The sequence below is a fragment of the Mesocricetus auratus genome, unplaced genomic scaffold (assembly GCF_017639785.1).
Source record: "Mesocricetus auratus isolate SY011 unplaced genomic scaffold, BCM_Maur_2.0 Super-Scaffold_100010, whole genome shotgun sequence".
Lineage (NCBI taxonomy): Eukaryota > Metazoa > Chordata > Mammalia > Rodentia > Cricetidae > Mesocricetus > Mesocricetus auratus.
Genome location: NW_024429194.1, coordinates 25142936 through 25167683, shown reverse-complemented (window position 1 = coordinate 25167683; position 24748 = coordinate 25142936). Strand labels below are relative to the sequence as shown.

Genomic DNA, 24748 nt, shown 5'->3' with positions numbered 1-24748 from the left:
CAGCAACCTTTAACACATAGGGAGCAGTGCCTGGTTGTCGACATTCTAGCCTCTGCCACCTGCCCCCCTGCATAGGAACGCTGCCCTGTGCTCAAAGTATTTTGTCTATGATCCCCTGAGTTCTGAGCTGATGCTTCTGGAAGACTCTGTGAGTTGCATCATAGTGTTCATGTAGTAAACTACAGAGATAAATTATCTCTCCAGGATCCTTAGTCACTTCCCTCTGCCCCAAATATCTTCCATGTACCCAGCTGACTTCTGTGTGGCCAGTGAAAACCATGGAGGAAAAGTGAGTGGCTTATGGGATGCAAACCATGTGCCAGAAAATGTGGTATTACTCCTAGCTTGTGACTCTCTTGGTGGCTTTTAATAGCATCCTGTCCCATAAGTCTTAGTAAAGCCACCATTCTCTGGGTCTCCTGGGTCTCCCCTAGCTGATCTGCAAAGGGAAGGTTGAGAGACATGATTGCAAACATCTCATCTGCCCACAACAGTTTAGCCAAGTCAGTATGGGAGGATCTGCTAGCTCATAGAAAATGCCCTCTGCACAGACAACTGGCACAGGAAACCCAGAGTTAGTTCAGACTCTCTGCCTTGCCACCTGAGACTCAGCATGGCTTGTCTGTACCCAGAGTTATTCAGAGATGCAGCACCACATTCCTGGGCAAAGTGTGGCATCCATCCATAGCTGTGGGCCCGTCCTACCCCATCTGCTATCCCGGTGTCTTCACCATCCCTCACATAGCAAAGCTTGAGAGACTGGCTTGACAACACATAGGAGGTATTCTGTGAATATTTGCTTACGGCATGATATAATTAGGAAGGGTCAGGTGTAGCACGATAAATAAAAGAGCCAGAGACAGATATTGGTGCTCAAGCTGCAAGCTGAAGATCAGAGAAGCAAAGCAGCCAAGTCAGTAGATCTTACCTCTACACATCTGAAATGGCAGTCCTGTCTCCACAAATCCTCAGAGGCAAAAGACTCTTAATTTCTGTCTCCTCCTCCTTATATCTCTTTCTCTGCCCAACCATATCTTCCGGTCTCCACCTCCCTAGTGCTGGGATTAAAGGCATGTGATCCCAGGTGCTGAGATCACCTTTGTGTGATCTGTATCTTTTAGGACTGGATCAATTTTGTGTAGTCAGTGTGGCCTTGATCCAGCAGGGATCTATCTACCTCTTAATCCTGAGTCTTGGAATTAAAGGTGTGTGCCTAGCTTCTATAGATAACTAGTATGGCTACTTTGCTATTTTGATCTCCAGTGGCTTTAATAAATCATAAACAATATATCACCACAGTCAGGATTCCCAGGATAGCTACAAATGTGCCTGTCCTGGCTTCATTTCTGTAACCTTGATTAAAATAGCCTTACCAAAAGCATCTTGGAGGATGAAAGGGTTCATTTGACTTGCAACTCCAAGTTACAATCCATCATTGCAGGGAAGTCACAGAGGCAGGTGCCAGAGACTACTGTTCATATCATGTCCACAGTCAAGAACAGAGAAAACCTAATGTGCACATCACCGGCTAGCTGCTGCTTCTGCTCAGCTAGTTTTCTTCACTCTTCAGTCCCAGGACCAGCCCATGAAAAGGACCCACCCACAACCATAGAGACTCTGTTCATCTCAAGATGATTCCCCACAGGTGTGTCCACAGCCCAACCTGATAACAGCATAATCCCTCACGTGAGACTTTGTTGTCAGGTGAATCTAGTTTGGATCGAGCTGACAGTTTAAGCTAACCAGAGCAGGTCCCAATGTATTTGGAAATGACAATGTCATGTTGAAAAGTCAAAAGGCTGAAGACCCCTGGGTGGATGGGTAGGTGGGTGGTGACCAGTAAGAGGGTCCTAAAATGGCTCTGTGTCTTTAAAACTGAGGGGCCTTGGGAAGCTATATAAACTCTCTAGATCTTAGTTCCCCTCTCAAGACAGGCAGTAATAAAGATTCGTATCTCAAAGAGTCATGGTAAGGATTAAGGGATAGGATTTGTACAAACCTCTTAGAACTCCATCCAGTATGAAGCTGGCTTTAATAAACCCTGAGAATCTCCGGTGGACTATTGAGTGCATGGCATGTTCTCACAAAGAAAACCTTCAATCTCTCTAATATCATCAAGAAGCAAGGTATTTCAGAGTGAGTAGCACACTGCCAGCATCCATACCTAGACAGGTGTGCCACACACACAGGTGGGGGTGGGGGGGCATTTGAGAACCTGTCCATCAGGCACACAGTGGGGTTCTGGGTAGGTTTGCAGTCTGAGTGGGCGAAGGAATGGAATGAAGGAGACGGAACGAGTGAACAGATGGACAGCAGGAAGAGGCTCCAAGGGAAGGACAGTGTGTCTGCTCAGTGACGTCATTTACTACCCAAAGGCTACTCCATTGATCTCCAGAGTCAATGTTGGTCACCTTAGCTGAGAGGGACTGCTGGTATCCAGTGCTAAGAAGACAGAGATGTTGTCCGGCATTCTGCAAGGCTTAAGACAGCCTCCAGCAAAGAACGAACCAGCCCAAGTGCCGTGTGTGTGTGTGTGTGTGTGTGTGTGTGTGTGTGTGTGTGTGTGTGTGTGTGTGTGTGTGTAAGACAGACAGACACTGTCTTTGTAAGCAGTAGGACACATGAACACGTGTGTTGGGGTTAAGTCTGCCTCAGACTTCGCTCAGATAAGACCCCATTGTGTGCCTCATATGCCCTTTGCACCGGGTTCCACAGAAGCTTGTCTGTGAGAAGGACTGTTCCTCCCATGAGTTAACTCGAAATTCCCAGTGGGAGCCACATTTCAGAAGGGCTTGCGAGCGTTGCTTGGCTTCAGTAGAAGGAAGCCACAATATTTGAATTTCAAATTGTTCAGGGCCCTTTTGGGTTGAGAAAGCAGGAAATTGCCTTATTAAAAGATAATTTGCCCGTCGAGTGTTTTCCACACAGGGTAGTTTAATAAGAAAAGGATTTCAATTTTGTGAGCATTCATTCTCTTTAGCCCTTTGGAGTTTTCAATGAAGCCAGCAGGAAAATGACAATTGATTGTCTGTTGGCCTCTTCTGCCCTCCCACAGCCAGGAAATGTGTTTGTGGGAGAAATTTTAATCTGCAGATTAGGAAATTTAAATAACCAATGTGAAAATTCATTTGGGCAAAACTTACATTATAAAACCAAGAAGCTTCTCACTCTGTCCAGCAACTGAAGTTCCTAAGACAGTCTATTCAATCTGTCTCTCTGTCTCTGTCTCTGTCTCTCTCTCCCTCTGTGTGTGTGTGTGTGTGTGTGTGTGTGTGTGTGTGTGTGTCTTGCCTGAGTGTAAGTGTCGGAAAGGTCATGGGACAATCCCAGATGCAGAGGCCAGGCTGGCCATCCCATGAGCTTCCGATGACTCTCCTGCCTCTTTCCCCCATCCCTTCAGAGGAGAATGCTAGGATCATGCATACATAGATGACTGTATCTGTTTTACACGGTGTAGTCTGGGCATCAGGCTTCCAGAGCAAGCTCTTTCCTCTCTGAGCAGTCTCCATAGTCACAGTTCAACACAAATCCCTGTCCTGTGCCCCCCTTTCCCCAGCATGGGGCATTTCCCCCTCCCTATCCAGATCGCCCTCTAGAAGCCCTCTGCCTCAACTACCTCCCTGTCTTCAATCTTACCCATTCTATTAAATTTTTTTAGTGGTCCTATCTTTTTAAGCTTTCTTGATGTTTTAATATTTATTTAGATCTCACATCTCTCCTTGGTCTGCATGTGGCAAGTGTTGTTTGTTTGTTTGTTGTTTTTCTACTGTCTCTAAAATTCCAGTATGGACTATTCCTACAGGCCCCTTTCACAGGCTTCCCACCTTCAGTCTCCAGAGGCAAATGCCTGCCATTTGGATTTTTATCACTATAATTAGATTTTTTTCCCAGTCTGGTATTTCACAGGAATGGAAGTCTCGCTCCCTCCTCTGATGAGACTTGCTGTTTGGTGTTCTCACCTGCAGGATGTAAATGCATTGCTGTGTCTCACAAGCTCTGTCATTTCCTTTGAAGTGCTTTTGTAGAATCCCGGGACCGCTGTGGTGATATCTGGCTTGCACAAATAAAGGCTGTCTGAGGGCAGAGAATGGAGCTTGCACACACTAACCATAGAGGTCTGGAGGTCTGTACAGACAGGCAGGAAGTGAGGTAGCTGGGCAGAAACAGGACATAAGAAAGGAGAAACAGGAAATCGCTCTCTTGTCTGCTGAGATGCAAAGGAGGCAAGTGTGGCCTGACTTACTCCTTTCTCTGTGATCTCTCAGCATTTCCCTCTGACCCTCAGAAAGGCTTTATTTTACAGGCAAGACGTCACCACAGACCACTGTATATAAAATAACTGTAAATACTCTTGTATGGAACTTTCTAAAACCATGCTTTTCTCGCTCTTGGACAGACACATACACAGAAGAGAAGTAGTGGGTTGTACTGTGGCAGCTGTTTCTGGCCTCCTTTGATATGGCAATCTGGCTGTCCTTCAGCTCCTCAGGGAGAATGTGAGCCCACCTGAGACTTCATACATCTTCCCCACACCTTGCTTCCATGAAATGTATCTTGAGAGGACAAATTCCTTTTAAAAAAGTTTTTAAAATCACTAATCTAGTACCAGGAACTGGTGGCACACACCTTTAATCCTGGCACTAAGGAGGCAGAGGCAGGCAGTTCACTGTGAGTTGGAGACCAGCCTGGTCTACAAGACCTAGTTCCAGGACAGCCTGCAAAGTCACAGAGAAATCCTGTCTCGAATGCCTCCCCCCCAAAAAAATCACTAATTTTGTCCTGAGATCTTAAGCTTAAACATCCCCAGGTGCCTGGAAGGCAGCATGAGGCCACCACTTCATCAGGTGTTTTTGTATTTATTGATCAAACAAACTTCACTTCCGCAATGAAGTACTACTACCCCCTGCAAGCTCCACACAGTGCTCCTCTACTTTCTTCGATTGCTTAGCTGCAGAGTAGTGCATATCCACAGAGGAACAGGAACATGAAGCAAAAGGAGTTGGAAAAATAGGTCATAAGTGGGAAATGACTCAATTGTCAATGACAGGGTTACAACGAAGCCAGGAGTGTGCCCCTTGACCTAGAAGGCTTCACTTCCATTTCAGCCATTTGCTGTCATATGGACAGTATAAGTTTTCAATGGAAACCAGATCATTGATTGTGTATGAGAGGGAGAGAGGGAGAAATAGACAAACAGACACACACAGACAGACAGAGAGAGGGGGGGTTCCCTTAAGCCATGAATAAAGTCTATAGAATCCAACATATACAAGGTATAGTAGTTTGTATAAGAAAATAATTAATTTGGGATACTCCCTCAGCCTAGACACACAGGGGAGGGCCTAGGCCTTGCCCCCAAATGATGTAATAGACATTGATGATTTCCATGGAAGGCTTCACCCTCCCTAGGAAGCAGAAGGGGGATGGGGGGGCATGGGAGGAGGGAAGGGAGAAGGAACTGGGATTGATATCTAAAAAAAGATTGTTTCTAATTTAAATAAAAAATCTAAAAAAATAATTAATTGAAGCAACTTAAGTAGTAATATTCTTTTATTAACCTCAATACCCGCTAGGTCAACAGATGCAAGGAACAGGAAGCTTGCCAAGGCTTTGCACATGCCCAGTGGTGCCATGTTAGTGCCTTAGTGTGAGGTTCTCCTTCATACAAAGTCTATAGTATATTAATTGTTCTCTGACATACACTCTTCTCTCTCTTCTGTAGATCATCTTTCGCTGCGCTATTTGATCAATTAGAACAAAAGATGTGCTGGATGGTGAAGACAATGCCCCACACTGTAATTTACTAAAGTTTAATAAACCAGAGTCACTCTGTGGAGGAACACACTCACATGTGACCCATATGTGAAGGGAATATGCACAGCGCTGGCTGAGAAGGGTGCAGCCACCTATCCTACGGACCACATCCACTGTGGATGCTGGTCAGACAGGGAGATGCTAGTCAACTTTACAAAGGTCAAACGAGTCAGTATTTTTGACTTTGCTGCCTAAGATGTAGCTATTTGAATAGCAAGGAAGAAATGAGAGCTCCCACGTTGTTCATCAGTGAACAGCAAAATAATAATTGAGTCATTTTTCATATTTAAGTCTGCTAATGAAAGGAATTCTCTAGGGGATCTGGAATATTTTTGCTTAATCAAATTGGGAAGCACTCTTCCATAGGAGTTACTCGCTGACATTAAAAGACCATGGCTGATTTGAGGTTGGGGCAGAAATTGGAAAAACTGACCTTGAGCATTTTCTTATGCCAGGAAGCAAAAGCTGGTAAGCACATTCATGCACATGCACATACACCAAGATGGGGGCACGCCAAATCAGTAATACAGTTGCCACTTGATGTTCTCAATGTCAATAATATACTCCAAAATAGTAATAACCATAAATCCATTCTGGTATAAATAAATCATAGGTAAGAGAATAAATAAATCTCCCAAGCAGAATTTCAAATAATTTATGGAGATATTGCCCTTAATGATGTAGCCATAACTCCCCATTACTTAAATGGGGTCACTGCATACAAAGAGTAGAGAAAGAGGGTAATGTGGAATACTTTTATGGTAGAGAAGCTTGGCAAACACTGCTTCAGAAGGTAAGGTAGATAAGTCATGTTGACAGCATGTACCCTTGATAGGATGAGATGAAACCCACATTAGATCTCTATGGCCTCCCAAAACTATAGACCCTGGTTGGTTGTGAGTCAAACATCCACAAGTGTACACAGAAGAACAATATATACAATACTTGGCCGATACTACTGTTAAGGACATCCAAAACAAGGCAGATATGAGAAATCACCTCAGCTGAGAGTTGCCTGGGAAGAGCTAAGGATGGGATCCAAGTTTACCAACACCCAGTCAAAATTAACCACTTTTACCTTCTTTGTGGAGGATGCAGGTGAATAACAGTGGAGTCAAATTAGAGATGATGGGATTCTGCTGTGATGAACACAAAGCTCCAGATCCTTTCTGTTGTAGCAGGAGAGTGTTGGGGTTCCCCTTATTGGAAATATCCAAGGATTCTCTAGTAGTCCCATCACTCCTTGGGTAAAATACTTTTAGGAACACACAGGAGATTTCCTTAAAGGTCCCACTGACCAACACCAAAGCCTTGTGTTCAGCTCTAAGAACAAAGGGAGCTGAGAAGACAGCATTTGACATTACTTGCTCTCTGATGTGTCAGGAAGAGGGGTCAAGGAACAGCTGGGGTGGCAGCAGCCCACTGTACAGAGTGGTTATGAATAGCTACTTAAAACTTGGTGATTAGCATATATCTTTCCTTGTTGTGTCCCTTCACCTCTGTCCCTGCTAATAAGCCGTAAAATCTATCATGACTAAAAATTCTGATTTTGATGTACTTGTGCCTAAAATTTTTTAAAGCTTGTTGTAGAACATCATTTGAGAAAAGGATCTAACCACCCCCCCCCCAGTTCTGGTGGAGAAGATTACCAGAGAAAATCATTCAAATTACAATTTCTACATATAGCCTCATGGAATCAAGCAGAAGCCACTAGAATAGAAAGACTACTTGGCAAAGACAAAGGTTGGCAATCTGAGGACAGGAATTAGAAGCCTCCTTGTGCTAAGTAGAGACTGCAGGTATATGGAGAAATGAGCACCCAATTGCCAAGGACCTTGGGAAACAACTTACTGGTGTATCACTTCCACTTCACTACAAGAAAGGGGAGCTTAGAAAATCCCTCCCCAGTGGGCTGGAGACATTACAGCACCATTTGAAGACTAGAGCTATGCAGGTCCATACCACATTATAGAGACACCAGTGCACCATTTGTAGTCTAGTGTGGGGACACCAGACCTTGAGCAGAAACCCACTTCCCCTTTGGCCTGGGAGCAGGCATCTGTGTAATGTTTACTGGAAACAATTCAGTGCTTTAAAGCTTCATAGGGCTCAGATAAGGGCTTGCTCACTGAAATACCATGACTGTCACACCCCCTACGGCTAGATGCCTCTTCCTGTCCCTGCCCCCTGTGGTGTCTCCCCGATTCTGGGGCCGGAGATTAAACCACCAGCCAGGAGGGTGAGAAGTGGAAAGAATGGTATGTAAATGGATGGCAAAAGTCCTTAAAAAGGGAAGCTCTTTTTTCTTGGAGAGACTTCTCCAGAGATTTCGCCAGAGACTTCTCCTGAGATTTCTCCTGAGAGCTCTCCTAAGCGGACTGGGGTCTCCTCCTAAGCTGACTTGGGAAGCATAAAGTTTTCTTAAAACAACCGACCAGTCTCTGTGTCATCTATCCCGACCACCTCGCTACATTCTTGGATGCAGGCCGCACAGCAGGTGCGACAATTGGAGGTCCCACCGAGATCGTGAAAGCGAGGTAAGTGAGCGGGTTCGTCTCTTTTTCTGGCCAGGGACAGATTGGGAAAAAAAAAAAGAAAAGAAAAGAAACCATGGGAAATAGTTCTGGGAAGCTCAAATTACAGTATCAAGTTAAAAAGTTACTTAAAGGACATGGGACTACAGTAAAGTCTAAAACCTTGAAAGGCTTTTTAAAATGGATTAAACGTGCAAGTCCATGGTTCATTACTGGGGGAGACTTAAATGTCCCAGATTAAAAGGATGTTCACTATGATCTTTAGAGTCAGGTGTTGGTGACATATGCCTTTAATCCCAACACTCGAGAGGCAGAGGTAGGTAGGATGGAGGCCATCCTTGTATATAGAGGGAGTTCCAGGACAGCCTCCAAAAGGATAAAAAAAAAAAAAACCCAGTCAAAAAAAAAAAAAAAAGGGAGGGTAAAATAAGAAATCTCCAGTCTTTCACCTAATCCACTAAGGTCAAAAAAGTAAAGGAAAACTCAGAGATATAAAAGGATAACCAACAAGTAAGGCTATAAGTATGTATTAAAAAGGGGGTACCAAGCTAGGGGTACCAGATTAAATGTATAGGCCCTTGCCTGACAAAGGTCAAAAAAAAAAAAGGAAACCTAAGAGATCACCCTCAGTTAAAGGGTGGATTGGATTAAATGTCTAGGCCCTCACCTAACAAAGGTCAAAAAAAAAGGAAACCTAAGATAAGAAGTTGCCCTCAGTTGGAGGGTAGATTGGAGGATCATCCTCAATGGAAAGATAGAATAAAGATGGGTAAATTAAATAAACTGGTAACAGTTAATAAATGAGGTATTAGTATTCAGTAAAGAAAAAGACAAAGATATATAAAAACTGTTTACATTTATATGGGGTAGGTTATTGATACAAGTTTAAAGTTAATTAAAAAATTGGGAACAGTTAATAAATGAGGTATTAGTATTCAGTAAAGAAAAAGGCAAAGGTATATAAAGTAAAAATGTTTGGTTACATTTATATAGGGTAGGTTATTGAATTTTGTGAGTCATCTCTAAAAACTTTTGGCAAAAGCCTGGCCTTTCCACTTTGCATCTACAGAATTACAAGGAGTGGGTATGGCTGTAGCCCCTGAGTATAGCTCAAAACTTCTCTAATGAAGAAATGACGAGGGACATACAGGACTTTTTCAACCTTTTGTTTTAATTCAAAGATTGACTGAAATTGTTCTGTTAAAGAAGTTTCAGTTCAACAAACTAATCATAACCTAGGCAGGGAGAGATATGTATGCATGGTCTGTGTGTATGGACGTGGCCACGTCAGTATGTATGAAGTGTGAAATGTAAATGCGTAAATGTTGACAAAAGCAACTGTTCTAATTGCCTTGGATATGATTAAAGGGATACTTAAATCCCTTCAAACAGTTAAAAACTACCTAAATCGATTTAGATATAGCCAAAAGAAACATCCAGTCAGTCGGTTAATATTTTAACAAAAAAATTCAAGTTAAGCCCTCAGAGCCAGTCAGAGAGAGAGAGAGAGAGAAAGAGAGTTTTTTTCAGGGAACTGTCCTGCCACTTTGGCAGGCCCCCACCCCCAAAGGTGTCTGTGTAGATGCAAATTAGGCCTTGTCAGTTCAGATACAAACGAGGCCTTGTCAGCTAGTGAGAGCTACAGGTTAGAAAAAAAAAAAAGGACTATTTGGGACATAGTATAGTTTACAATCCTTAAATGATTCTCAAAGGTACTTAATGGTTATGTCCCTTTTAAAGGACATCTACTAATACTTTAAATAGTGATCCCAATTCACCTAGATAGTTGACTAAGGTGGGTAGACAAATCCTTCTACTGTTATGGTCCAACTTCAACAGTTCAAACAAAATTTAAAAATAAAAGGGAGTAATGTCCCCAGTCTCCACATGATTCATTAAATAATCCACTCCTCATTTAAATATTTATAAAATATGCCAGTGAGGAATCTGCTTCAGACAGATTCTGACATAATAAAAGTTAAATAACTATTACTCAGGCCAAATGGAAACATCCATACACTAGACAGTAGAGAAGACCCTAATATGGGGTCGAGGGCATGTTTGTGTTTTCTTACAGGAAAAAAATAAAGCTTCAGTAGCAGTCACAACATCTGGTGAGATACATGGAGCAGAGAAAACTGGACCTGAGACCGTGGGAGCCTGCTCAAGCCAGTTCGAGATCTCCTAAATCAGTGCTCCTAACCCTTGATGTCATCAAATCTACAGCCCGAGAGAGAAATAAAACAGTCAGTTCGAGATTTCAGTGTCTCATCAGGCTTGCTACATCAACCTCCTGGACCCGTGAGTTTTCATCCCAAAGCCAACAAAACTGAAAGATTAGCAGCTAGCCTTTGATACACCTTAAAACAACAGAATTCATTTTGCCAGCTTTTCCCTTTGGGGGAAAAAAGACCCATTTAAAACATTTGGACATTGGTATGGACTGTGATGAATGACAAAAGCCTCTTTTCAGTATTTAAACAGGACATGGTCACTTGAAATATCAAACTCGGTAGTTCCTGTTTTTGGAATCACAATGTGTTTTTCTGGAGAAATATGGTTTGTCCTGGTGCGACAAAAAGACTTTGACTCGGGTTGCATGTTCGGCTGATACTACTGACATTAAATCGACAGACTACATCACCACAGGAACAAATTGGTACTCTGTAAATAGTACAACAAGCCTCTTGTTCATATTTTTTATAATGCTACATGTGTAACATCAATGATTGTACCTAATGTATCTGTGCAAGTGCACTCTCTAATGCTTTCCTAAGTAGATCTTAAAATGATTGTAAACTTTACCACTGTTTTGACCTTCAAATTGTAACTATAAATCACCCTTGTAGCAAAGAAAGGCTGGTGGTAAAATGCTATGGCCCAGATTGGGGGGGGGGGGGATGGGCAGATGACAGAGAGGCGCTATGTCAGTGGGGGTCCTAGGAATGGTAACAGTGACAGTAGGCATTCTGGCTTCATGCTGAGTTCAAAGTGCCTTAGCCCATGGCAATCCCGATAGCCATAAAGCCTTATTACAAATGATTTTAAAGTTGGGGCGCTCTTATGACGGGCAACTTGTGGGGAAGACCCACTCCCACCTAACAGGGGTTCAAGGTCCCCCAAAGACGGGCTAGGGAGGGTGACCCTACTTGACCTAAGACAGGAGTGCCTCATTTAAAAATAAAAAGGGGTGAATTGTGGGGACACCAGACCTTGAGCAGAAACCCACTTCCCCTTCGGCCTGGGAGCAGGCATCTGTGTAATGTTTACTGGAAACAATTCAGTGCTTTAAAGCTTCATAGGGCTCAGATAAGGGCTTGCTCACTGAAATACCATGACTGTCACACCCCCTACGGCTAGATGCCTCTTCCTGTCCCTGCCCCCTGTGGTGTCTCCCCGATTCTGGGGCCGGAGATTAAACCACCAGCCAGGAGGGTGAGAAGTGGAAAGAATGGTATGTAAATGGATGGCAAAAGTCCTTAAAAAAGGGAAGCTCTTTTTTCTTGGAGAGACTTCTCCAGAGATTTCGCCAGAGACTTCTCCTGAGACTTCTCCTGAGAGCTCTCCTAAGCGGACTGGGGTCTCCTCCTAAGCTGACTTGGGAAGCATAAAGTTTTCTTAAAACAACCGACCAGTCTCTGTGTCATCTATCCCGACCACCTCGCTACATTCTTGGATGCAGGCCGCACAGCAGGTGCGACAGACTAGAGTTTTGTCTGTCCATACAGCATTGTGGAGATACTAGTGCATCATTTATAGACTATAGCTATGCTTGTCCATACAACCTTATGGACACACTACTGTACCATTTGTAAACTATCCATACAGCATTGTGGAGACTCTGCTTTGCCATTGTAGACTAGAACTATGCCTGTCCATACAGCTTTGTGGGAGCAAGTGAATAGAACAAAGTTGACTTGACCCCACAAAGTCAGAAGCCATCACAAGCTCCTGCGATCCCAAGCACAGTTAGTCTTGCTTATCAAATGCTGACTTCATGGGTAGTACAGAGTGACAACTTCAGTGTGGTTCTGGAGGACTTGACACCTTGGAGAAGATGCTCCCTGCTGCAACACTGTGAGCACAGCAGGAAACACTGTGGGCCACAGGCACTTACCATCAAAAAGCATAAATTAACCTACTTTGTGATAATAGCCACATCTAAAAATAAGAACACCAGCAACCATAGTAACAAAAGACATGCTGAATGCTTCACATATACTGAAAGTGGCAAACACAACATGCATGCAGTCTGCTCTATTATTATCAAGATCTCTTTTCCAAACTGTGAAGCTTAAGCACACACCGTTACTTGTCCAAAGCCATTTTCAAGTAAATGATTAAAACAAAGTTTTAATCTGCTCTGCTATAAATACATTGCCATAGGTCAGGATTCATCTTCCCTTCAGTATGTTCATAGATGGATAATCATACATGTATTTGCTTACTAGACAAAAGGCTGGTATAAAGTAAGCCAAACTTGCAAGCTAGGATTCTTCTCTGTAACTCTTGTTCACATCTTCTCATCCCAGAATTAGTGCTCTGTGAGGTGGGAATCCACCATGGTGGAGGACATGGCTTTGCAAGCAAGAGAACTTACTGTTCAAGCTTGGGAACCTGGGTTTGGATCCCCAGCAACCAGGTAAGAGCACAGTATGCCCTCACTTTCCTATAAGGCCCATGCAGCAATAGGGGGTAAGACAAGGATGCCTGGGACTGCTGACTGGCCAGCCTAGCCAAAGAACTGGTGATCTCCAGAACTCATCTCAAGAGGAAAAGTGGAGGGTGACAGAAGAGGACACCTGACACCTTTCTGGGGCTTCCACATGTGTGGGCACTCCCCTGCATACAACACACAAAGACAGAGAGAGGAGAGAGACAGAGGCATGCAGACAGCCAAAGAAACAGAAGAGAGAGAGAGAGACAGAGACAGAGACAGAGAGAGAGAGAGAGAGAGAGAGAGAGAGAGAGAGAGAGAGAGAGAGAGAGAGAGAGAGAGAGAGTCAGAGAGGGTGAAAATGACCTGAGAGGACATGCAGCCCTATGGACACTACTCTGGAGCACTGAGGAAAAATCCATAGAAATAGAGTTGTAGTAAGCCAGTGTTGCCAGGCCCTCTCCTGTCATCCATGCAGGTGTCTTTATCTGAAACGACTCTGCAGTGTGTTTCTAGAAGTTATGTAACTAAGATAGTTAATATTTTATCCTTGCTTTATTTCCAAACACTTAGAATGCTAGCATATTGCACTGCATTGTTTAATAATTAGGGTGTAGGTGTACTGTTATGTCATTTGTTAAATGAGGGACAGATGTTCTGAGGGTAGCAAGAAATGGAGAAGCATCTGAAATTACTTTTTCCTTAATGCCCGCCCTCGCACCTGATTTCCCAATATCTTTTGACCTTATCAAATGGTTCCACGTGAAGTTAAAGATACATCCCCTGCTCAAAAAAAATGTCGGATGCATAGCGACTCTAAACTGCCTTCAGGTTTCTAAAGGTGAGGAGCTGTTCTCTGGGGGCAATTTCATTCCACCTACAAAGAGGAGCAGCACGGAAGATATTTCTTGAGGTATTTGCCTATTATGAGCAGAGATGTCCTTGGATCTCATGTTGGTTCAACATTGACACAACCTGCATCTCATGAGCAAATGCAGATTCATGGCTTTAGACAAGAATTTCTCTGATTCTCGTCCCAATCTTCATGTTGACAAACAGCACCTACCATGAGGAAGTTGTAGGATTTTGATCAGTTTATCCAATGATGTTGGGAGCATCAAGTCCTAAGGCGTGGTCTTATCTACCTACGTGACAATTTAAAAGCCGAAGGACAGGATCACAAGTGCTTGCTCTGGCTCCTGCTTGGTGTGAGGGAGACCCAAACAGCAGAGAAGCAGCAAGGGATTGGCAGCAGCTTCAACCCTTCTCTGTATTTTGTGAGTTTGTCATTTTCATCGCAACCCTCAATAAATCGGTTTTATTTACCTCTGTAAGTTCATGCATTAGGAAGTGATAAAGATGCCAAGAGTGGAGAGAATGGCCCTGGCAGCCAGAGATGCCGTGGTAGTCCTAAAACAAAATATCCAATGTGAGCTAGTTTTATTAAAAAAAAAAAAAGAGGGGCCTATTTAGCTCTAAATAGAGGCTCAGATTCCAAGATCAGGTAGTCCTCTGTGAAGGACTCATGGTGGATGGTGTCTTAACGGTGGGAGTCATGGTGTCATAAAGGAAGCCAGAAAGACATTCAGGATCTGAACTATCTTGTAACAGTTTTTTGAGAGAATTACTTTAGCCTCCATCTTAAAGACCTCTCCCCAAGTCACACCCTCTTAAAAGTCCCAAGTCAATTATTGGGGATCATGCTTTTAATACATGAACTTCTTAGAGATACATTCAAACCATATCTAAGCTGTTCCTCGGGCTTTTTAAATGTCATAAACAGTTGGATGGGCTGACAGTCATTGAAACATTTCAGGTTATTTTTTAAAGAATGAGACAAGTAGATCCTCGACCTGCTAACGTTTATTCAATATTCTTTGAAATTAGCAAGAATCATAAGAAGCACATATCAATCAAATACAGCCACAAAAATGTCTTGGGTATAAATAAAGGTGCACTATGAGAAACACCACAGAAGGGACCGGCACCTCTTACATGTCACTACCTCTTAGCAAGAAACACCTGCAACGTAATTTAATCCACTCACAATTAAAAAGAAAAACACTTGACTTTTAAAAGGAAAAATATAGATATATAGGTTGAAACTGATCAGTGTTCGCCTCCCTAGACCCTTCCCTTGTTTGTGTTTACAAGGTCAAGTTCAAGGATTGTTACAAAAATAACTAAAACAAACTTGAAAGAACATTTCCTCAGAGTTCAACAGAACAATGCAGAAAATAAGTTACTTACCCATGCACAGAATAAGGCAGAGGCTAATCTCATTCGGGTTAGGAATAATAAATGTAACTAGGTTTCTTTTTCACAAAACAAACATCTCAGACATCACGTCATATTAAGTAACAATTATACTGAATTATGCATCATAATGCTACTTATTTTCCTAACTCTACTCGGAAAGCCAGCACTCACATGTCAAAAGAAACTCTTCCTATGCAAGACTTAACTTGTCACAACCACAGAAGTCCATCTGGGTTTCATGGTAGGGTCTACTGTCAAAAGAACCCATACTTGTCAAAGCAGACAGTTTTGAGAGCTGAAGGTACATTAAAACATGATCTATGGATTTCACAAATTCTGGGTTTTTTAAAATACTTTTTTTTTCAAACTAAAAGCTGCAGAAACTTAGTTCCTCGGTAATCTACTGAAAACTCGTGAGCAGCTAACATTTTTTAAATTTCTTAAGCTTTTTAATTTTCTTAAAAATATTTAAATGATCTTAGTATCTCATCTTTTTTGAAAAATAATCCAAAAAAAGAAGATTACAAATCTTTTGTTTTAATCAGGGTGACCAAGGGCTTGTCGTCAGGGCTGTAATCCTCGTAGGCAATGGGAGTCACATCGTACATCGCAGGCCGAGATTTCTTCCCAAACCTGGAATCACAGACAGAGCGGATCCTGGTTACAAATGAGTATTGGATTCCAGGTTCTATTAAAGGTGAGTGGTAGGAATCTTTCGGTGAAAGACCCTGACTCAAAACTTAGTAGACAGAACAACCAAGAAAGTAGCTGCTCATGGACTTCCGGCCTACACACACTCACATATATACACACACACATAACTACATACAACATACACATACACAAGCATAACCTACATACAATGCACATGCATACACTCCCATACCTACATGTAGCACACATACACTCATACAAGCATATATGTGTGCATATATACATTACATACAAAAAGTAACACTCAAGAATCTAGTGAAACTATAAGAATACTCTCCAAGCATATTCTTTATCATGTATAAAAAAACTTGAGGCATCCTGATATTAACACTGAAAGGGAATAAGCATTAGTCTTTAGTTCAGGAGGCAAATTGGATAAATGCTAAAGCATCCAGGTTAAATCTTGGCAAGTCAGGCAGGACAACTCCATGCCAGATTTAAGAAAACGTGTATCCATTTCTCCTTTTCTTCAAGACCCATAAAAATGTGGAGAGACGGTTTTGTTTTACATCCACTCTCATGACTAGCATGCACAATGGCAGGCAATCGTCCCCAAGTAGCACTCAGACAGCATCTCCCCTGGGGGTTTGGAGGGGGAAAGTGGGAAAAACTCTGAGGTCATCTGAAATTCCAACACAAAAAGCACTGCGCAAAGAAACGACCAACAACCAATGTCCACAGATGCTGCCAGGGCTCACCATCAAATCCCACCCTTCAGTTCCCTCAGCCCCAGGAGTATGCTTTTTTCTGAATACCAAGTTATTGTCTCAACAGACCTACGCATATTGACGGTGTCGTCGCAGCAGCAGGAGTGACGCCCAGAAGCCAGAGGAGTCAAAACTCCAAGTGCAAGACTTTCTGCCAAACCAGTCTTCAGAGAATAATTATTAAAACATGGCCAGTTCAACTTCTGGGTGGTCTCTTCCTAGTTGAGACCTCACTTTCCCCAAAGCCTCTGGAGTAAAACAGTGTAAAGCCTTCCATGGGAACCTACCATGGTTTCTTCTTCTTATATATGGCTTTAAAAAAATAACTTGTTTTACTTCCAACAGGGCTCATTAAAAAGAGATTAGAAAAAAAACCACCTTAAATTTTGAAAAGGTTAGGAAAGGTCTCCAAGGAATTAGAGGAGCTTACTTACCATGGCTCCCTCCCCCATCCTCTTCTCTCTCTTTCCTTGCTACCTATTGAATGTCTGCTTTCTCACATACAGAGATAAAAAGTAGGAGTGAGTAGGGAATGAGAACGAGAGCACTCTTCATAAGATTTGATTTGGGAGGTTGGAAGCACTCTTCGTAAGATTTGATTTGGGGGGTTGGAAGACAGGTTCGAGATAAGGTCTCACTCTGTAGCCTAGGCTGGTCTGGAATTTGCTATACAGCCCAGGGTAGTTCCAAACTCATAGTAACCTTCCTCACTGAACACCCACAAACTGTGTTGACCTTGATGTGGAGTTGAACCTCAACATATAGCCTGTAAATCTGCCTGAATGAGGCCCATGCAATCCTGGGATAGGAAAAGTAGCCATACCATAATGCTTGCTAAATTCTATACTTTTCTCAAGCAAAAACATAGGAAGCTACTCAAGGATAGAAAATTTTGACATATTATTTTTCATAAAATAGCTAGATGCATTTATAATAACAGTGATGATTTCAGGGGAGGGGACTAACAACTTGAGAGCTTCCTTTGCCCGTAGCCTGGTGACCCTGCGATATTTTCCTGTGAGAACTTTGATATGAGAATGAATCATATGCATTAGCTGACTAAATTAATAGATTGTTTGGCCAAAAGAAAAGCAATGCAAACAACTGAACAAGCTCAATGCACCCTTTTAAAGCCACTTGTTATATGGTTTCAGGTAGAAAAAGATTCTGTCTTCTCAAAACCTGGAAAATTAGATGTCTCTGTGCCATGTTTTAACAAGCAGTGATTCAAATGACTAAGAACTTAAATGTCACCATAGTACTGAAGACTGATAAGGAAAGTTTGAGAAAGAGTGTTGCAGATCCACTGAGCATGACAGTCAAAGGCTAGACCCACTCACTTGCACGTGTGCAAAGAGCATGTATGAGTGGGGCACCTTGCCTTGTGTCCAGACTCACTTGCTTGGTTAGGTGGCACAATGCCAGTGAAATCATTTGCATGCGTCAGAAAGTGTCATGCTGGTGACAAAAGCTGGGTAAGGTCATAAACAGTTGGATGAGACAAGTAGATCCTCGACCTGCTAACGTTTATTCAATGTTCTTTGAAATTAGCAAGAATCATGCCTAAGACAAGAAGAGTGGACCCACAGACTAGGAGCTGCCATCCCGGTACTTCAAGTCCCTAACTAGTGGGCACTCCTTTTCCCCAAGGTGCTGCCTTAACGGCTATGAACAGTCATGCTGAAACTCTGACTGCCTTCCACATCTCCTCTGTTCCTCAGAACTGGCCTTGTGCTCCCAGTGTGACCCCTATATACTGCCATTCCAGAGACTCTCAAGAGAGGTACCCTCCTTTTTGCTTCTCCATGCTACATTTTCATCTACAAGCTCACACTCGAGAATCACACAATTTATCAAAACAAACCAACAAAAGGACTATATATATGCATATACATATACACATACATATACATATGCACATACATATACATGTTTTAAACAAGTTTACAATTTTGTACTGGACTACATTTATAGCTATCCTGAGCCATACGCAGCCAATGGGCTACAGGTGGTCACCCTAGTTGGTCTCAGTACTCATTCTCTGAAAGAACAAAAGACACTACAGCCAGTCATGAATAAGGCAGAAAAAAAGGCACATTCTCCTAGCTCAGAGTTTCCTGAAAGTGGTAAAAACAACACCATAAAGAATATCAGGTGGATCTGATCATTAGCAAGGCCTGGATCTGAAGGTTTGGTATTTGAGGACAAGAGAATATGCCTTTCTGTTCTCCTCTTCCTGTTTTCTGTAGGTAAACACTTCTAGGTGATAGACCTAGGCACCAAGATGTGACCTCACTGTCTAGACATGGCGAGCCATGGATCTGCCCCTGCTGATAGTGACAATCGCTCTACTACCTGAGTGTAAGCAAAGCATCTGGGTGGGACAAAGCTTCTGGGACAAAGGAGAATAAATGCCTTCTCAATCCATCTGATAGCTGATACCAGAGGTGCCAGATGTTTTCTTGATCCCTCATGAACATCTCAGGTGACCCACTTGGAATGTGTCTTATGTGACCACTGGGCTATTTCAACTCAGTATCACTTCCAGACTAGCAACCAGGAAACAGCCTGTGAAATGGGCATTTACTATAGGCTATGTTTGGAAACCAGAGAGAAGGCAACATCAAGAGGACTGAGTTTGGCCACATTCTTCCTAGAGCCCGTTTCCAGGAACAGAGAGCAAAGAGGGCCAATTTGCCAGAGGTCTGGCTACAGCCTCTTCATGGCAGGCTGCAGATCAGGTTGTAGCTGCAGAGCCCTTCAGACAAGAAATAATCCTGAATTCCAGATCCTAGGGAAGGCGTGGCCTTCCTGTGGACTATTTTCCTCTGTAATTACTACAGGATACTGGAGCTCGCTGGCTAGGATTATGCACTGTGAATTTTGATAAAGATGAGCAACAAATAGGAATCAGGTTTGTGAATGCTATCACGTCTCTTCTTCCCTGCCTGAGTATTCAGTTATCTTCCAGAGAGCTGTAGAATCATTGTACTCCACAGCATTCCTCTCAAATGATCTGGACCTGATGTGCCACTTGGGGAGTCACAAAGGTTGTTAGCCACAGATCCTCTAAGATAGATAACTCTCACTTCTGGATCTCCCAAACATCCAAGTATTATACTGTATACTCTTCGTCCTATAAGCTAAGTTGTTCCAGGAGTACAAGAGAGGAGACTTCAGCACCAAGGAATCTAATCAGCTCTCCACTCTTCTTTGCATCCTCTGCCTCCAGTCCAGTGATTTAGGATACTGGAACTAGTCCTGTTGGCTGGGACCACAGTACTTGGGGACTCAGACAAGATAGAACATCCTATTCCAACACAAACTGAGATCATCCATTCATGTCAGACTTCAGATTTTTGTGACATTTGCTATGTGCCAGGACCTGTCGGAGAGGCAAGACTGAAAGGAGAGGTTTAAATTAACCGTGGGGCTTGTGTAGATTGGTCCTGGGCTTCCTGGAAGCTGGGTTGCTGGAGCGAACCCTGAGAGGAAGCATCCAGGTACACAGCCATGCGGGCGGGTCTTGAGTCTACTAGTTCCTCTGCTCACAGTCACATGAACCCCAGGGTGCAGCTCCAGTGGGGCACTGAGGCAGATGCTCCAAGTCATCCAAATTCACATCCCTGGCTCCTCTCCCTGGAAACGGGCTCTAGTCCTGTTTCTGCGGCAACAAAGTCACTGTAAAGTGTGAAACCTAGATTGGGGAACTTCCCCTTGGGGAAGGGAGACTCCGAACCTCCTATCTCCTGCTGCCACTCTACAGATATGGCGCCTGTTTGTGTCTTTACTGACACACCATCCTAATAAAGACAATACTGCCAACAGTTTCCACAGCCACACTCTCGATACCAACCCCAAGGAGCTGGAGAGATGTTAAGAGTCCTTGCTGCTCAGCCGGGCATTGGTAGTACACACCTTTAATCCCAGCATTTGGGAGGCAGAGGCAGGCAGATCTCTGTGAGTTCGAGACCAGCCTAGCCTACAGAGCGAATTTCAGGAAGGCTCCAAAGCAACACAGAGAAACCTTGTCTCAGAAAAAAAAGAGCCCTTGCTGCTCTCATGGAGAACTGGAGTTTGGCTTCAGGTAGCTCAAAACTACCTGCAACTCCAGCTCCCAGGGATACTACACCCTCTCCTGGGCTCTATGTACATCTTCACAAAGGCACATGTATACAGATGCATGTACACACACACATACACACACACACACACACACACAGAGGGGGGGGAGAGAAGTTACATGCACAGGCATCCATACCTATACATGCACATGAACACACAGAGATATATTTTTTAAAATGTCCAATGCCCAGTGATGAAAAATAATGTGTATAGTTGCAGATCAACACAAATTGAATGCATGAATATATTCTATGTAAACAAAGCCAGGTGTGGGTTTAAAGGGCTGCTCATGAAATGGGCTAGAGCTCTGTCTTCATTACCTTGTTCAGTCTGTGTTTTATTTTTTAAGACCCTCCCTTATGGCTGTAGAGTCTTAATGATATCATAACCTGGGAGGCCAGGTGTGATGTCTCCCTCACTGCAGACCCCTGGAGCTTACCTGGCATGCCGGATGGACGCAATGGCATTGCTGAACTCGCTGTCGATGCTGCGGCAGTTGTAGAATTCCTCATAGGCTGGCCGGGAGGAGCCCTGGTACTCGATGCGGCTGATGCGGCAGATGCCCACAATCAGGATGATGAGCATGAGCACGAAGGCCACACAGAGGGCTCCGATGATGATGTAGAGTGAGTGCCGGGGCATGTTGGTGAGACTCTCAGCCATGTGCCCAGACTTCCACTGCAGGTCTGAAGGCAGAGAGAGAGCAATGGCACAGGATGAATTGTCGCCGTCAGCATGCTACAGCACTAATTCCACATAAGGGTAATCGAAACTGGGAAAGATTATTTTCTGTGAATAATCCAAATCAAGATTTAATATCTTTAACATTAAGAGTCACTGAAAAATTATAAAGAAAAACCAAGAATACACCTATTTTGGTTCAGCTTTGAAATGCCACTGAAGGACCATGTGTTTGAACACTTGGCTCCCAGTTGATGGAATGGTTTGGGGAAGGATGTGGAACCTTAAACAGATAGCCTTACAAGAAGTATAGAGTCACCGTGGGTGTGGAGCTTGAAGTTGTTTTTACCACAGTCCCACTTCCTGTTCACCACACTTTGCTTCCTTGCTGCATGTGCTTTCCCCCATGATGGACTGTCTCCCCTCCGACTAAGAGCCAAAATAAAGCCTTCCTTCTGGATGTTGCTTCTCTTCAGATAGTGTATCATAGCCATAAAAGTAATTAACTCCATAGTCATTTTCAAAACACAATTCTACCTTTTGCAAATATTATTTCTAAATGACAGAAACCACAATTGTCGAGAACACAGAAATGGAGGCTGCAAAATGGTACTTGACACTTCTGGTGATCTTAATGGTAGAATTTCACCCAAGATATGGCCACTTCAGACTCCCTGCTCCAGAATTAGCCCTGTAAATGTGCAAAGCTTTGTGTATAAGAATATTCATCCTTGAATCATAATATTGAAGTGTTAAATAATCAACCATCACCTATTTACAAACAGCTCAGAAAATAAGGTCAGGCCCCATACAGTTACCTCTCAAGCCAATAAATATTAATAGTTTATCACTTTGCTTTATATTTCTTTTATATGTTTTTTCCTCCTTTATTAATTTATTTTTACATTCCAATCCCAGTTCCCCCTCCCTCCTTGCCTTCCAAACCCTCCATTCTCCCCTCCTTCCATCTGCTCCAGTGAGAGAGTAAGGCCTCCCACAGGAAGTCTACTAAGTCTGTCCCATCATCTAGTTGAGGCAGGACCAAGACACCTCTCCACCCCCACACCCCTGTGTCTAGGCTGAGCAAGGTATCTCTCCATATAGAATGGGCTCCACTAACCCAGTTTGTACATTAGTGTCAGGTCTTGGACCCACTGTCAGTAGCCTCATATATTGCCCCAGTCACACCATTGTCACCTATATTAAGGGAGTCTAGTTTGGTCTTATGCGGGTTCCTCATTTGTCAGACCTGAGTCAGCAATCTCTCACGAGCTTGGGTCAGCTTATTCTGTGGGTTTCCCCATCATGGTCTTGACTCCTTTGTTCATATTTTTGCTCCTCCCTCACTTTGATTGTACTCCAGGATCTTGACCCAATGTTTAGTTATGGATTTCTGCATCTGTTTCCATCTGTTTCTGGAAGAGGGTCTGAGCTTCTCTGGGGTTATAGATTGTAGACTAGGTATCTTTTGCTTTACTTCTGGTATCCACTTATGAGTAAGTACATTCTATATTTGTCTTTCTGGTTTTGTCTTTTGTATGTTTTTGTAAAAATAAATAATATGTTGCAGATAAAGATGAAGTTCCTCTAATGTCCTCTCCTCACCCCACCAACCCCAAAACAATTTACAAGAGTCAAAAGGAGGAAAACAATCCAAATATTCAACTCTTAGTGAGGCAAAAAGAAAGATATCCATTAAACAGTACAACCAAATAAAAGAGTTCAGTCAAATGAGGCATACTCATGTGGTAAAAATAATTCAGCAATCACAGTGAGTTTAAAACAGTTACTTGGGCTTTGAAAAGCTCAAAGTAGACATAATAGTAGCAAGTTTTCACTGCTTCCCTAGGTGGACTAAGAAGATCTTTAGAGACATCTCTTTTAATCACAACAGCCAGAACATATACAATTTTCCCACCTCACCCCCACAAGAGAGGCAGCCTGCGAAGCTGACATCTCTTTAGTGGAAGCAAGACAGAAGTTGAGGTTTGTGTGTCCAGTGTGCATCAACAGTGATTGCCTCTGGAAGACAGGTCTATAAGTGATTTTAGCGTTTTTTTGTATACTTTTCAATTATTTTTAGAAATAATGACCTATTTTTATATAATTGAGAAATGAACAATAAGTTGTTAGTATAAACACCCATAACAGAACCCCCACGTAGCAACTGGAAAAACATAGGCATTCTGATCACAACAGCCTCACTTCAATCCCAGCTCCAATATCTGATCCCCCTTCCTGAGCCTCTGTCCCGCCCTGTGAATCAGGGAAGCACCAGCGCCTGCCCCACGGGTCTGTCGTGAGCATAAACTGGAAAACTGAAAAAGCAAAAGAGAAAAGGCACTTGTGGGTGGTCCTTCCAAAGGGACAGCTGGGATGCTGGAAGAAGGAAGGACAAAGAAGAGCACACGCTCCTGTGAGGCAGAGGCTCTGGGCTGAGGATTTTAAAACATTAGCTGCCCTTGATCTTCCATCAGCCTCTGTCAACAGGGACAAAATGGAAGGGCTGGACATCACCTCTGGTTGGCATTGGTCGGTAATGTCAGATGATGTTCTCTTTGCAGCCCTGTGTACAAATGGGAATATCTAGCTATTATAAACAGGATGCAAAAGGAAACTGCAAATCAAAAGGAGCTGGGTTTTCTCTATTGTAGTCATACCATCGCCACTGCCATTACCCTGCAGGGTCACCACTACCACAGTAGGACTTTTCCTGATGTCTAGGTAGAGGATTCAGAGAAGAGTGAGAACAGGAACACACCTCGAGGCACTTTTCACTAACCTGTTTATGCGAGAGTACTGTCACATAATAAGCTACATCTTCAGTAATCAGTGATCATGGCCTCTGAGAATCAACTATTCTTGACCTTGAAAAGGACATTCTGAAGGAGAGGACAAGAACCGATAGACAAGGGACCAGGCCTGTGGACCCATTTCCTAGAGGTCTAACAGAAAAGTGGGCCCTGCTCTTAGCCTTGAAGCTTCTAGGAAGCCTGAAGAGATGGGATGAATGAAGAGTCTCCTTAGCCTACCACCAGATCATCCTATCCCTGAATATCTTAAAGAGGCCTGTGACATTTGGTTTGACATTTCCATCCAAGACTGCCTGCCCAGCTGCTAAGGCAGCAGAGGGAGCTCAGAAAGCTACCATATCCTCAGGGTACACACTCCTCAGCTGAGTCAATATGCAGAGACAAGGAGAGCAACGTAACACTCCACAAAGAAATAGTCTGCACAGATGGCAGAAGGTGTTTTAT

At 43.2% G+C, this 24748-nt stretch overlaps 2 protein-coding genes across 4 annotated transcripts in view; both read right to left on the bottom strand.

The window, feature by feature from the left end:
- Window positions 1-1556, bottom strand: part of Pid1 (phosphotyrosine interaction domain containing 1) — a 294006-nt gene extending 292450 nt beyond the window's left edge. For all 3 annotated transcript variants that reach the window (XM_040753184.1, XM_040753185.1, XM_040753187.1), the window contains exon 1: window positions 1374-1556. Coding sequence is in view for 1 of the 3 variants with exons in the window: in XM_040753187.1 (XP_040609121.1) it covers window positions 1374-1382 (9 nt within the window). In the remaining 2 variants the exon portion in view is untranslated. The remainder of the gene's footprint in view (window positions 1-1373) is intronic.
- A 13294-nt stretch (window positions 1557-14850) lies between these two features.
- Window positions 14851-24748, bottom strand: part of Dner (delta/notch like EGF repeat containing) — a 304752-nt gene continuing 294854 nt past the window's right edge. The window contains exons 13-14 of the mRNA XM_040753181.1: window positions 21250-21496; window positions 14851-15897 (exon numbers count right to left, since the gene is read on the bottom strand). Coding sequence (XP_040609115.1) covers window positions 15786-15897; window positions 21250-21496 — 359 coding nt within the window. The 3' untranslated portion in view covers window positions 14851-15785. The remainder of the gene's footprint in view (window positions 15898-21249; window positions 21497-24748) is intronic.